This window comes from Silene latifolia, chromosome 4, assembly GCF_048544455.1.
Source record: "Silene latifolia isolate original U9 population chromosome 4, ASM4854445v1, whole genome shotgun sequence".
NCBI lineage: Eukaryota > Viridiplantae > Streptophyta > Magnoliopsida > Caryophyllales > Caryophyllaceae > Silene > Silene latifolia.
Window position 1 is genome coordinate 101,427,384 of NC_133529.1, and position 16,580 is coordinate 101,443,963.

Genomic DNA, 16,580 nt, shown 5'->3' on the forward strand with positions numbered 1-16,580 from the left:
ACTCTGTTAGTATCCGACAAAACAACAATAAAATTGATGCAAGAAATAGAAACTAACATGAGAGAATTGGAAACTTGTTATAGACAGAATATTAAGGTGCCGATTTATGATAAAACGGTTGAAAAGCGTAAATTCAAATATCCGATTCTCGGATATGTATGATTGTATTGCGCAAAAGATTGGTTGGTTTATCCTGTACTTGATGCTATCGAAAAAGTGTGGTTAGTGATGATGTGAGGATTGCAATTATTGTTATGATAATTTAATAGAGCTATTGATTAATTAAGATACCCTCCCTAATCATTGGGGAACTGAACGTTTTAATTTTCATGTGCAATGGACCCCACCATTACCAACCCAAATTTGAAATTCATGTTGGTTAAAGCAGTGAAAGGACCATACGTCACAAATAACCTGATTTTACGTCATCAAAAGAGTTTAGTTTACACAGTTGCAGAAGAATGAACATCTTCCTTGAATTGCTCCAAGTACTCCATACATTACTTGACATGTTCATCATACAAATGGAGGACTTTTTGAGTAGATTACAGCTCTTCATCGACGCCACGGGAAGCTCCACTTCTTTTGACTTTCATTAACATTGTGTATGCATCACGTCGGAAATCATTGTGTACTTCAACTCTTCTCATGATTTGCTTGGAAGGCTTCTAGTAGTTGAATACTTGAATATATGACAAAAACCAGCAAAAGCTAGACCATTTCAGAAACTAGTCCCGGAATCAGAGTTGTGGTCCCCCTTGGATATTCTGCCGGTAACGCGGAGCTTAAGCTCCTTCATGTCCCCTCCGGAGAAGAAAAGTGCCAACTTTCGTTGGATGATAAGACCATCGTGGCTGTCTCTCACTTTTCGGTGACTGTCTCGAATGCTCCTTGGAGGTCCATCCCATGTTAATTTTCTCCCATATCCACCCACCTCTAAGCTGTAATTATACTTTCGAGCTTCACTCTCATCACCCATGAACCGAAGAAATGCCATATAAACGGGAGCCATGCCAAGCTGGAATGCTTCAAAGTGCAAGCAAAAATACTGCCCAAAGCAATGGAAGACCTGACATGCGATATAACAGTAAAAGAGCATTCGTCAAATTACAAGCTTAAATAACTAAGTGGTCTCAATCTGGTTCGACACTTCTACGTTTGCATCAGTCACTCAGTAGGCCGTGACAAAAAAATTTGCAATAGGAAGAAAAAGCACAATCGATATAAAGTCAAATGATTAAAATTCCACCACTTGAATGCTCTGTAGTTTGAGCATTTCGAAGTTCAATTCACTCCCTACCACTGCATGGTCCATCTTTTAGTAGCAGATACTAGCAACAATTAAAAAGTCTGCAAGCTTTCCTCCGAAATCAAGCAGATTGTCCACCTTCTATGATACATCCAACTATCCAAGAGTCTAATTCGCACTCGATTCAGATATACTCAGACCCTGTCCTCAAATTGAGGATAGGTGTACAAGGAGCGCGTCTTCAAAATAGATACTCCGTAGTTAATAGAGAGATGTGTGAGAACAAAAGGTTTTCAAAGTTAAATTCATTGGAAAGTCTACTAAATGCTTCAAACAGATTCTTCGTCTACTTTAGTCATGCGAGTTTCCTTTTTGTATTTTCTAGGAGAAGTGTGGGATTGGTAAGGTTAGGTACATATTCCATACACATGTACTTTAGTGTGGCCTTGGGCATGTGTATTACTTTCTTAGGCATTTCATTACAGTTTACGTGAAAGCAGAAACAAGAAGTCAAGAACAAGATACGCCAGAAGCCTAGAAGTAGTGTAACTTACTGTTAACATCCAAGTGGCATTGTCTACTTCCATAGGATTAGCCTTGACATAACGATGATTGAAAGTGCAACCAGAATGCATATCCACTTTATGATCGTCTCTCAAGTGGGAAACCAGGAAAGGTATATCCCCGACGACAGAGCATTCATAACCAGCATATGGGCAGTTGAAAGGTCTAAAGTTACAAAGGGCTTCATGCTTGATTTTGCCATAGTAAGGACAAATCTCTGGGCACCCTAGTGAGCTGTATTTGCATGGAAGCTCAAGAGTTTCCGCCACCTTCTCCAACGCTAGACATCTGATTTCCCCAAGCTCTTGTCTACAGGTCGGGCACCTATTGTGAACCCTTGTTTTACATGCTGTGCAAAGTGTATGTCCATTATGGCACTACAATGACGACATGTCAGTATAAACACACATCCTTCAAGGCATATGAAATTTGTTCACATGGACTATTAACTACGCCTTTTGGAGATTTACAATCTACGTATTACCGAGGGATTTCACAAATATAGGCTAATGCTTGGAAAATCCAACAACCTATCAGAATGCAACAAGTTAAATTGTGAAAAAAGAAATGTGATATAGTGATAAGGGAGCAGGAAAGAGATCGGTGGCCGGGAGAAACAATGATCCTTCAAGTTAAACAACCACAAAAAAAAGAAAAAAAAAATCTAAATTCCTAAAGTGGCCTCTTTCTGCCACCACAATTCATCATGATCATCCAGGCTAATTATGTTAACAGATCATAACCAAAACAACTGTATGCTATCTGTAGATTATCCACTGCTTGACTCGCCCATACTAGACAACTAGAACAAAAATCCACCACGTCCTTCCACCATAAACACCACTAATAAAAAGATACACTCCTCGCCCCACATAGTTACAGTTCGTTTAGAGACCCGGTCATTTCTCGAACGCAAACCCTCCTCTCTTTAAGCTCTATTTTGAATGCATACACAAGAATTTCCCTTGAACCATGAAAAAAATTGCACTCGTTACAGGAGAGAAAGCATGTACTCCATCCTTTCAAGTCATGTAGGTACGTTTGTTCAAATTATGTGTGAGAGATTCTAAACAAATGTATGGAAATGGCTTGAAAGTAGGAAGTACCGATCAGAAGTCGACCAAACGAGCGATCATAACATAAATCAACATTACACTCAGATGGTTCCTTTTGCTTCCCTACTCCTCCAAGCTACAACACAATTAATTTGTCTACCACTTCTTCCATCATTTACAAAGACAATTTTTTCAGCATCAAATCCAATATATCAAAAGAGTCCGCTTATAACTCTCTATGCTCACTCATTTGCTCGCCTTTTTTATTCTTTATGCCAGGTACTTTTAATCACGGGTAAACAAATAATTGGGACAGGAAGCATAAACAAATACTCCCACCTCCTAATCATTTGTTTACTTTTTTTTTTTTATCTTCCGTGACGGGTATTTAATCAAAGGTAAACAAATGTTCAAAACAAAGGGAGTAACTAAACAACTCAATTTTAAAGTTCAACTACATAATCATTTCCTCCATAGCCACCAACATCAAAACAACAAAATAGCAAAACAAATAATCATAATCATAAACATAATCAACTACCAACATATCAAAATAAACACATAAACCCATAATCATTTATTTACAGTTGATTAAAAAAAGTAAACAAATGATTGAGACGGAGTTCGAACAAGAATTAAAGAGCAAAAACGAACCTGATGAATAGGAGGGTACATAGAATTAGCACAAACAGGACATTCAAGAAGTTCAATTACACTATTGACTGAAGATATCACAGTAGATGATACTTTCCTCCTTGACTTTGAAGATTGACTATGTTGATTACTATGATTATGACTACTATGATTATGAAACTGATTAGGAAGATGATTAACATCTGCTTCATATGACCTCTCTGGAATTGTTGTTGTCACACATTCAATTCTATCCTCCATTTTCCCCCCTAAAAATCTCTACTTTTTCTCTCTTTTTTTTTTTCTCTTTTTTGATCTGTTTCTCGAAAAATTAACAACTACCCATTTGCTAAAAACTAAAAAAGATTCAAACTTTATTGTCAGATTTGTTAGGGATTTGACAAATTTTGGTGGGTTTGTTGCAATAATGGAAAAAAGATTTTTAGACTTTCTTTTATTTTATGCTTTTATATTTTTATTTTTTTACCATAAAAGTGTTAAATAAAAGAGAGTTTATTTTATTTATTTGATTAACTTATGAGGAAGAAAGAGGGGGAGATGCTTTGCTTACTTTGCTTGGCTTTTTGTGTGAATTTTAAAGAGAGAAAAAAACTAAAAAGTGTGTTTGATTGATATGTAATTATGGAAGAAGAGGTTTCCAATGATGGTGAAAGTGATGTGAGTATTATAATTTTGTATGTACACCACTATTCAAGTAGATTCATGAGTAAACTTTCAATTTTTATTTTGGATTACTCATTAATTCATTAATGAGTTTACAACATTGATTTTTTGGTTTTATTGTTTTTTTATGTACTTGTGTTATTATAGTTTATGGTCCACATTATTTATTAATTTCACTCAATCAATATAATCTCATGATTATTATTTTCACAAATTTAAGTGGGACTATTCATGTGTGATGTACTGATGTAATAGACCTGGTAGTGTTGTCAAATAAAATGGTAGTTATATCTCATCTTCATAAATACAAAAACATTTAAACCACATCATCAAATTCATTCTTTAAAAAAAAAAAAAAAGTGGGACCCGCCATTACCCATCTACATTTTATTAATGCAAAAATATTTACTACATTATCAGCCACATGACCTCTTATTTAACCGTTCTTAATTAATTGTAAATCCTTAATACAGTACATTAATTAAAAGTTGTAAATACAATTCAATAATTCCTATAACAAATTTAATGATAATAAAATTGGTGAATCAGACAAATTAACAGGATAATTTTTTTCTAAAATTATAATTGTCATGGTAATTAACACTTTTCAACATATTAAATAGCATTAATAATTCAAAAACTCCTTCAAAATATAAATTATAAATTAATAATCAATTATAATGTATCCTTGATTATGCAATAGTGATTAGTAAAAGATATGAAAATTAATATACTATATAATATGGAAAATATGTAAAATCAGTTTGTGAGATTAGGATATTTTTACCAGGTTAATCAAATAATATACAAAACGAAAATAAAAAAAGTCACCCTTTGTTGATTTCAAATTTTTTTAAAGAAAAAAAAACATTTGGACCAAGTATAACAAGTAACCTCATGCAATTACAAAAAAAAATACTTGCATGACTAATTTGACATCTGGTCGAGGAGGATTGCACCAAGCACTGTTGCCGACATAGACAAACCACGAGCTTTAACGCGATGTCCGTGGTACGACTGGTACCCGACTTCAGTGAATCGGAATGACCCGATTGACCGAAATGACTTAATTAAGTCAAAGTCATGATCGAAATGACTTAATTATGCCAAAATCATGACCTAAAATGACTCAATCGACCAAGATTGACCCGACTCAAAAGTGACCCGATAAGTTGTTGGCTCGAAAATAACCCGATCCTAAAGACCCATTTGTCAGGTCCACTATTGAGTATTGACAACTCCTCAAATTTGAGTTGTCTAATAGGGAGTTGTATATTGTCAAGTCTTTTTTGTTTCAATGGAAATTATTTTTTATCCATTTATAAATTTTGCTTTACACAAAATGTAATAGTTAATTTTAATATTATCATTTTTAAATATACAACTCTAAATAAATTCTTGGGTTTTTCTACATGGTGACCCTGAACTTTTACAAATCACACATGGTAACCCTGTAAAATAGAAAAAGTTTTTGGTAACCCTGAACTCCCTTAATTGTAATTACCGTGACCATTAACTTTAATTCCGTCAAAATTAGGCGTTAAGTGGCCAACGTGGACAATGACATGGCAAGTTTGGGCTGAGGTGGATCTTATTTGGCTGACTTTTTGTTGACTTACCATTTCCCTCCAATTTCCTCACATTTTCCCTCCTAATCCCCCTTTATTTAATAACTTTCTCCCTTATTTCTTCACTTACCCTTGATTTCTTCTTCTTCCTGCTTCTTCCTTTTTCCTGCTTCTTCTCTTTTTCTTATACCTCCCTTTTTTCTTCTTTCTTTTAATAAAACCAACCTAATTTATGTCTTCCTCAAATTGGAAAAACGAGCCAATAGAAGGGATGGACTTTGTTAACCAACGTTGCTATCAATGTCGGAAAAATGCGGTCATCAAAATCTCTCGGGATTGCGAAAAACCCTAGAAAAGCATATTTTACCCGTGAACATTGCAATATATTTGTTAGTTGGTTAACTAACAATCATGTGATTTTTAACAAAGGGGGATATTTGAAGAACAATTTCGAGGATGATGATGTTTCAAGTGGTATTGTTCAAGGGAGAAATGAAGATATTCAACACTTGAAGAACGATTTAGTCAAATTAGCAAATGTAATGATGTTTTATGTTAAGTTGATTGCTTTTATGTTTATGGTTCTTGTAATAGCTTTCATCATTAAATTGTAATTGGTTTTCTGGGCTACACTTCTAAACTTGTAATTTTCTGGGTTGCAAATGTAAGGAATGCAAATTTGGGAATGAAAGAAAGATTTGTTGCACTTCTAATTTTCTGATTCATGACAAAAAAGGATTACAACTTATAGTTCAAGTGCAAATTGACATAGTCTTGGGAGTTTAGTCTAAACCTAGCACCAAAAGGGAGAGTAATTGTATTACAAGGTCATAAATGACCATACATAACAACAAAACAAGTCATTTTGATCATTAAATCACAACTTCTTCAAAAAATTAGCCTCCCTTTTTTTCTGCAAATCGTATCCATCATCATTTTGATGTTGATGGCAACTTCCTTTTCCTCCCTCTCTTCTGTGGTCCTTCAGTAGTTGAAGCCTGGCTACCCATTATTAATGCCTCCAAATGGTTCAAAGAAGTGGCATTGATCCTTGATGATGATGTCTGACCTTGATTGTTAGGTGTAGGATTGACAGAAGTAGAAGCTTGGGTACCCATTATTAATGCCTCCAACTGATTCAATGAAGTGGCATTGGGATTGTTTAATGCCTGACCTTGCCTTGAAGTTTTTGATGATGATGCTTGACCTTGCCTTGAAGTCTTTGTGACTGACCTTGCCTTGAAGTTGGCTTTTTTCCTTTGCAGTGTAGCCCCCTTTACAAGTCTTGGAGTTGTGTCCCATGCATCCACATTTTCTACAAGTGATGACTATGGATCTTTTCCCTTTTCTCTGCTCACCTGGCTCCCTTCTCCTGTTTCTTGATGGTCTACCAATGGCCCTTTTAAGTGGTGGGGGTTCTAATGTAGGCACATCAAAGGTTGGCCATTGAGCTGAGTCTGCAATTGGGTGGATATTCATGGCATATGCTTCTCTGTACTTCCTCACACCTTTGAACCGATCACTAACATAATCGCAGGCTCCTTACCAGCTTGTAGTATAGCCCTAATAGCATGCTTACAAGGGATTCCACTGATTTGCCAGGCTCCACAAACACAGGTACGAAGGTTCAGATTGACTGGCAGATAGGAACCACCATCACGCACTTCAAACTCACCATTTCCAGATGAAAATGCAGTACAAAATCTTGAATTCTTCATCAGTACTTTAAGCCTGTTGATAATGTTGGGACATATCCCATCATCTGGCCAAGTATCAGCTGCTGCTGCTCTAGATGCATTCCTAACCATTGACATTCTTCTAATACCTATCAGAATATATAATAACATTCTTCTAATACCTGTCAGAATATATAATAACCATCTCAAATGTTTAAGTTATACATATCTTACCTTCAAGAAGACTCGTGATTTGGATTGCATCTGTGGACTCCAAGAGTTGCATTAAAACTCTCTACAAAGTTGCTTGTGTTATCTTCACAAGAGAGCCTAGGGTCAAACATATATTTAGCCCATGCTTCTTTATCACCTAGATCCAAGAACCACCTTGCAGCACCCAAACCACCATGTTGAACTACACTTTCAAGAGCCTTCTTGAACATAATTTCACTGGTAGCATTTACCACTTTCCAAAACAGACCATGCATCAGTAACCCAGGGTGGTCTTGTTTAAAGTTCTTGCACAAGTGCCTGCAGCAAAACCTCCTGTATGCCTCAGGCCATACAGATTCTAAGGCTGGTTCAACACCCTGTCATCACAAGAACAACCATGAGTAAGCAGACAAGAATTAATATGAATTTAAGAATTCAAAAATAAAGTGAAATTAATACACAAGTACTGACATACCTTTTGCCTATCTGAAATTATGGTCCAGTTATCCCTTCCAGAATCTTTCAGTATATGCTTGAGTTGCAAAAAGAAGTTGGACCAACTTTCTTTATTCTCGAAGTCAACAATGGCAACAAAGAACGGGGGAAAAATCTCATTGTTTCCATCAATGCCAACTGCTGACAACAACACCCCTCCATAATTCCCTTTCAAGTGAGCACCATCTACTCCAATTAGACTCCTACAACCTCTGATTAACCCAGTAACTTGAGCATGAAATGCAATGAAGCATGACTTGAATTGAAGAACACCCTCCTCATTAACAGCTCCAGATGCCAATGCAACACTACCAGGATTGGTAAGCTTGATCATTTCACAATATTGACAAAGTAGTCTATATGAGTCATCATGCCCACCATTAATCTCTTTCAATGCAATATCTTTCATCTTGTATAAGGATGAGTTAGGCATTTGCAGTCCATACCTCTTCATCAACAAGTCATTGCATGAATGGGCAGTGATTGCAGGGTTAGCTCTTATGTCTTCCATCAATTTCTTTGCCACCCATTTACAATTTGCCATTGGATTGCTGTTTCTGACACCATCACAGCCATGCTCAGGATCTTTTATTGTCTTGATTGCCCATGTTTGCCCATCATTCGTAACACTTGCATGTATTCTCCATCCACAGTTTGCGGTAGCACAATTTCTTTGTATACCTATTACATTCAGCTTTCACAACAACCAAATTAAACCCTTCTTGGACACAGTAGTCTCTTAAAACATCCTTGAAATGGTCCTTGTCCATGAATATTTGCCAAGGTTTCAATCTAATTGCCCCAAACACTTTGTTTTCATATAACTCACCATTTTTAAACAGTTTTGCATTGTATCCTCCACCCTCCTCATCTAGCCATCCTTCTTCCTTATATGGGTTATAGTCATCATCAATAAACTCCAAGGTGGATATTACAACATTGTCCTCTTTCTCAAGGTCAGACAAACCCTGCTCATCATCAATCTCATCATCAACCTCATTCTCAGCAGATGGATTATAGGACCCATCACTATCTTCTGCATCAGAATCACAAATCACTACATTCCTCAAACCCCTTGACCTAGAACCCCTTGTCACTCTTGAATTACTCTCTTGAGTCTCAACAGGAGATGCCTTAGCATTAGGGATATATACCCCTTTCCTCACAGCTGTTGTTCTAGGGATTTTAAACTTTGAAATCTTAGATGAAGTAGCTTCAACAGTTGGAGGTGGTTTAAACCTGGGAGATGTCCTCCTATTAGTAGTGGCTAGGGATGTCACAATAGCTGAAGCATGCTCATTCTGTTGAACAGATCCCACAATAGGTGAAATAGGTGAAGTGGGTTGACTGACTTGCCTTGTATTCAACCTAACACTTCTTCTTGGTGAAGTAACAGCAGTAGCATTGGACAATGGAATACACAGCTCAACCTCTTCTATTGTTTGAATAGGTTCAACAAACACAGCATTTTCTAATTTATCAGGTTCAGTAACAGGTTCAGGGACAAGTTTAGGAATAGGCTTCAACACACTTCTCTTACAAGGTATTTTTTCCCTTGATGTCCCCTGTTTTTTCTTCTCTAAAGTTACCTCAACCTCATCAACATTGTCCTTTTTCCTATAAGACCTAACTTGTCTAGCCATAAGAAGAACATGACAAGGTTTTTCCTCACACCCAATCCATATATCAATTATTTTCTTCCCCTCTAACCTACTGAACATTTGCATAAGATCAGTGTCATCCCTTAACCACACTGATCTCATTTTATAGGAATATGCCAATGAAGGGTTTGTAGGCCATTCAAACTTTTCTGCTTCCACCTCATCGAACATGTCGTTATAAACATCAATAAGCAAGACCGTATCAGTATCTTCAACTAACACCTCAACAAAATTAGCCCTAAAATGCATTTTCAAGACTATATTCTCCATACTGCATTCAAAATTCAACATTTACAAAGTTTAAGTTCAAAAAACATCATCAAAAACATAATCTGACCAAAAATAGCAAATAATCTAAGATATGAATTTAAAATATTGGAACTTTGCTAAATTAAAGCATAATTAAACACAAAAAAAACATCAAAACCCAAAATTTAAACCAAAAAAATAGGACAAACAACTTACCTTTAATCGCAGATGATGAAAGATGGAATCTTGGATTGAATGCTTCTTGATAATGACGGATGAATTACAATTTTTTTTATCGCAGAAACCCTAATTTTTTTTTGTCTGATGAATTGGGAATTCAAAATAAACAGAGTGAAAGTGTGGGGGAGGGGGAACTGAAGGGTTTGATCAGTTAAAAGGGGGGTTTTTTTTTTTAAATAATATATTTCTTAGGTGTAATAGTCAAATAGCCAAATAAGATCCACCTCAGCCCAAACTTGCCATGTCATTGTCCACGTTGGCCACTTAACGCCTAATTTTGACGGAATTAAAGTTAATGGTCACGGTAATTACAATTAAGGGAGTTCAGGGTTACCAAAAACTTTTTCTATTTTACAGGGTTACCATGTGTGATTTGTAAAAGTTCAGGGTCACCATGTAGAAAAACCCTAAATTCTTTTACATAAATTAATTATAATTCATTGTTTTTTTTTCAAAATCTTATAGCATAAACACAGTAACATTGTATACGGCAGAATTATGCTTTAATTTTATGTTTACAAAACCAAATTAAATTGATCCTTCAAGGCGTAGGAATACAATGTAACATCTAATTGGTGGGTAAACGAGAAATCGCTAGATGACGAGGCCGGTAAATAAGGTACCTAGAAGAAAGTGGTGGGCACATTTGTTATATCCTAACTACGAGGCAGAGATTGATATTAAATATCTTACTCATTATGAGTTATGTAAAGAGGTGCGACTGTGCATTTTACTTTTGCGGGCGCGGGTACGGGCGCTTTACATTTTAATTTTTACAAAAATATTATTAATTAAATTTCAAAACAAAAGGCATAATTAATTTAAAATTATAGTTTTGTATAGTTCTAATATATAACAAGAACAAAAGTTATGATAAATCTGTATCTTAAGTTAGCACCTATCTTCCAAGCCCAGTTTCACTCATGAGTCATGAACAACTTTTTTTTTCCCCAGTTTCCAGGGTCACGATTAAGCGAGACAATAAAATTTCGATTTGCAATAGTGAAAAGTGTACATCTAATTTAGTTATAAAAAACATCGAATATTTTTTATTTTATTATGAGAAAATTGTTGATTACAGCCTTATAAAACCCACTTTTTGAAAATTACAGCCTTATATAATTTTTTTTGAAAATTACAGCCATAATATTACTTCTGATCATAAATTACAATCAAAACATTAACTCCGGCGGAAAATTGATGCCAATTTGAATTTTGTGACTTAAGTTCATATTTTAAGACCAAAATACCCTTATCTTCAACCTTATAACCATCTTGTTCATCCTCAAAAGTAGATTTCACAACTCATCTTCTCTTTAATTCTCCATTTCTTCAATATTATCACTAATCTAATTCACCCCCTTTATTCAAATTTTACCCTAGTCAATTTAATTTAATTGAATTCTAATTTTATTATTTCATTTTTATCTTAAATTAATTAGTATTCTTCATCATCAATTTTCCCCAAATTGAAAATAATTAGGGTTCATCATCAATTTTCCCCAAACTAATTTTAGACATAAACCCTAAAATTCAATTTAATCAATTGAAAAACAACAAATTGGGTGTACGAATAGTTACTCTTCGAAATAGAACAGTCAGACGATGGCACAACTTTGCCATTCATGATCTGGAGCCGTTATGTGATAAAGGAGATTAATTACACTAGAAATTAGAGAAAGATTTGGGGAAAATTTGGGAGAATATGGGTGAGAAAGATGAGAGGGTTTGGGGTGAAATGAAAGAGGTAAATGATATAGGTAGAGTGAAAAAAATTTGGGTAAGTAAGCAAGGGTATATCGGTCATTTTTTGACAAAATTCACCGGAAACGACATCGTGGTGCAATTTTCAAAGAAAAATGATATGATGGCTGTAATTTTCAAAAAAAATTATATAAGGCTGTAATTTTCAAAAAATGGTTTTATAAGGCTGTAATCAACAATTTATTTAAGTATCCTATTAGTAACTTTTGATAAAAAAAAAAATCTACATATGCAATTAGTTAAATATATGTTCTAAAACAAATTTAAATAATAAACCCGTGCAATTTTGCACGGGGTTAAAACTAGTTTAATTTAATGACGAGACATGTGTTGTTAAACAGTCAAGCTCGGATGTTCGGATACTCCGTCACAAATATTGTAATTTGTAAGGCGGTGTGGCTTGCAAATGTTTGAAGCTAAACAATTAAGCTCGAATGTTTGAAAGGGCATAGTTGAGGCAGTCGACACTTTGAAGAAAGGAATGAATTTCTTTGTTGGTAATGGGAAAAAAACTCAATTTTGGTATGATCTGTAATACCCGTGAATTCAAAGACTGCACTCGGCCGAGTAGACCGAGTATTCGACCGAGTGAGGGACCGAGTAACAGCTGATCTTTTACACCAGCTTTTGGAATGAGTCACTCGGCCGAGTGGCTGGTGCACTCGACCGAGTGGCACCGAACACTCAACCGAGTGACCTGTCCTTGTCCCTATTTTCAAGTGAAAACATGGTAGGTGGACCTTCTCTTTTAAACTCTTTTTTTTTTTCAGGTTTCCCCCTCATTTCCTCACCAAACCTTATCCTCACACTTTCAAAAATCCCACAAAATACTCTCAAATCTTATCCTCAAGATTTCCACCATACTTGTGAAGATTTCCTTCCTAATTCTTATTCTTGTTCATTTGTTTACACTTGTAAGTACACTCTTGCTCTTTTCCTCTATTCTTAATTAGTAAACTCTAGTTTAATTAGTATGTTGTCTTATGGGATTTTAATTAGGATTTTAACTAATTAAGTGGGTTAATTAGTATTATTATTATTGTAGTATGTTGTTGTGATAGTTAGACATAATATGTGTAGGAGAAGACTTCATTGAGGACCCCTTTTAGCTTGCTTACTTGAAGTGCTTGGAGAGCAAGAGATAGGGTTTCCCTACTTAGCTTTGATAATATGGGTGTTTGTTTGTGCATTGAATATCACGAATTACATAATCTTATGTGGTAAGTCTTGTTTGGTTGTGCATACTTGGTTTATTGTGGATGTTGGAGGTGGCGAATGGAGGATGTTGGATTGTGAAATGTTGTTGTTGAGGAGACGTAAGACGGTTGGGTCGCCTCTTGGAGCTTCCCACTCCAAGAGGGACGTGCACGTTAATGATTCGAGTTTTGAGGGACTCGTGTGGTTGAGGCACAACGTCTGGCAGGGATCCGGTTAGCGCCCAGGTCCGGTACCACAGGTGTGCCCCGAGTACCTTGGTTATGGACTACGGTCCGGTGGTTTGGTAGCGGTTTTGCGATGCCGTCACCGGATTTGTTATGGAGGAGTTGTGTAGTTTGATAACTTGCATTGTTGCATCATTATTCCAATGCATAATTATTTTAGTCTTTCACATTCACATGTATTTTAATGAGCATTTGTATTATTGGAGCTAACGAAAGCGTTTTCAAATATCTGTGGTGAACCATATGATGATATCCGCTCATATGGGGAGCAGTGGCTTGACAGGTTAACGTTTGCATATATGCCTTGGAGGCTTGGGAGCGGTCTTTGCCGTAGTTGTCGCCATTTCTTATTGTCTAGTTTTTTTACATTCATTAGACTCCACTTTTATCTTCAATTTGGCTGTACAATTTGGGATTGTCATTTGCATCTCTTAACTTGTAACATAATTATTTTAACTACAACTTATCTATATTAAATCGTTTTGTTTCGCTTGTTCGCACTACGAACTTGGAAAACCAAGTCATGTAACATCTCCATGGGTTAGGATGACCTAAGGGAAGGTTTCCCGACTTATGGGAGTGTTACAGATCGTTGGGCTTTAAATTGTCCACTGAAGGATTTCTCCTTACTGGAAATACCTTCTCATTTGCATGATCTCTCGATTGGTGATATGTGGGATGAGAATACGGGTGATAGGCTTGTCGTATACCTAATTAAAGATAAAATTCTCTAGACACAAATGAAAGTAGTACAAGGGGTCAAACACAAGGAAACGGGAATTGCGTTATGAAATGCTATGAATAGAATTCTATCAAGGTCGATTACGATTGGTTGTTTGGTTGGTTTGATAACTTGTAAATAAAATGATATAAATGATAAGGTTATTTTTAGTCGTTGGCCTATCAAAATAAATCCTATTCTCAACTAACTAGTAGCTAGCAGTAAGAAAGGGTCGAATCCATAGGGAGGCGCGTTAATGATTGTAGTTTGCTATTATTTAGAGTCGTCTTAAAGTAACCGTTTTCTTGAAGGGTTTGGTTGGTTTGCTAAAAACTAATTGCGATGTAAATAAAGACAAGTTCAATAATATTAAAGAGTCTAGGGATCGGGTTCACTAGGTAGTCATCCAAGGATGAGATTTAATTCATTGATTGAGCAATTTATATTGCTGAAAGTCATACGATCGGTCGATTCTAATATGTCTTTTTAGATCTAAACTTAACATGCAATCGCTATTATTAAGTGAGTCTAATTCAATTATCGTGGCCTATACTAGTCTTAACCCGGTCGGTGAAAATCCTAGTTTGCAATACTAATTAACCAAGTATGATCATTAATTAATTAATTGGAAGTAAGACAACAATTGAACAACGATCAAAAGCAATTTAACAATCAATTCAGTAATAAACCCTTTTCTAACAACTTAGATCCCCTTTCACCCTAAATTATGAAATTAGCTATGCATACTAACGGTAATAACAACAATAATAATTGTAGAAGACATAATTAAAAGCATAAAGGATGAACAATAAATGAATGATTAATAATTGAAGAAAGATTAGCAATAATACCGTAATAGAGGAATGCTTAGATCCGAAAGTAAGAATAATAAACTAAACTAAGGTTTTTAAGACATATTTTATTGTAAAGTAGCGTAACTAGGTAAAATAAGACGTAAAAATAACATAAGGTACGCATTGGGTATTTATATTAAAACATAACCGACTTAAGGAAATTGCAGAAAAACCCTAAAACTAAAGTGTACTCGATCGAGCCTAAGTGTACTCGATCAAGAACATCCTCAGTTAATCGAGTCTGCTTGGGCTTGATCGAGGACTCATCCTGTTTCAGCTCTTTTCTTCGTGTTGTCTTCTTAACTTCTCTTCCTCTATTCTTCTAGATTCCTGTGCCATACTCCGTGTATTCCTTCATGCCCACTCCGCGGTGCTCATTTCATTCCTTTGCTCCACAAATGCGTCATTCATGCATTAAACACCGAATAGCGGAAATATCGACATTCTAGCATAAAAAGGCATGTAATTAATATAAACTAGCACGAAAACCGCATCAAAAGTAACTAAGGGGAGGCATAAATATGTATATAATTATGACCCATCAGTAAATATATATGATAAAAGAGTCTAGGGGAGTCGGGTCATACATGCAATTGTATATAGATGTTCATGTTAAACTTGGAATAACTAACATTGTTAATTGTTTAGGTCTTATGACAACCACCTCTCGCCCTTATTGTCAACCATAGGTCGGGTCCTAGAGAACTCTCGTTATGACTAGGTCTGTTAGGTTTATTTACCGCTTATTAGACTCCTCTAATAATGAACTAATTAACTTTTTAATTATTTGTTCTTTAGATCTAGTGCATGCATAACAAAATAAGATTTATAAGAAAACAATGTCTCTTACATTGTTAATTTCGGTTTTGTGGGCACAAGTAAGGTCACCTACCTTCACTTGTTTTTGAGCTATGATGAGTATTAGGATGATCCTCCAAAGGCTCCAAGTATAGAAGTCACTCCTCTTGATTGCACCCAAGATTAGCCCTTATCTCTAATAAATAATATTGGCTAGATATTTGTTTAGTAGTCTACCTTAAAATTGATTACTAATACTCATACATTACATTAATAATATTAGTAATGTGATTGAACAAATTGGATCATCATTTCTCAAGTTTATGAGAAAGATGAAAGAGTAGAGAGGAAAAATACATGTGTAAATGTTGCATGTAAATGAATGATAATAAGAGAATAAAATTCTCTTAAAATGATGGAGGGTGGACGGTTGGAGTAGTCCAAATAGGACATCTTACTTTCTCCTTTTTGTCTTCACAAGAAATAGATGTGTAAGATGTGTAAGAGTAGGTGTAAGGCTAGTTGTAGGTAGGCATCATCATGCCATTTTATCAAATAAAATAAAACAACCATAACCCACTAATACACCCTCCATTTTCGGTCCATATACATAAAATGGACTACCATTTTATTTTGTAAATTTGTCATTTGTCACACAATATGTCACATGTAGTATGTTACATGTTATTAATTAATTTAATGCATATTTATCAT

At 35.4% G+C, this 16,580-nt stretch overlaps 1 protein-coding gene across 1 annotated transcript; it reads right to left on the minus strand.

Annotated features, from left to right (window-relative positions):
• Positions 1-403: 403 nt before the first annotated feature.
• On the minus strand, positions 404-4,115 carry LOC141653666 (E3 ubiquitin-protein ligase SINAT5-like). Its single transcript, XM_074461498.1, has 3 exons — positions 3,523-4,115; positions 1,804-2,190; positions 404-1,069 (listed from the first exon to the last, which is right to left on the minus strand). Exons 1-3 carry the CDS (start codon positions 3,760-3,762, stop codon positions 722-724), a joined length of 975 nt encoding a protein of 324 aa, XP_074317599.1. The 5' UTR covers positions 3,763-4,115; the 3' UTR covers positions 404-721.
• Positions 4,116-16,580: the final 12,465 nt, after the last annotated feature.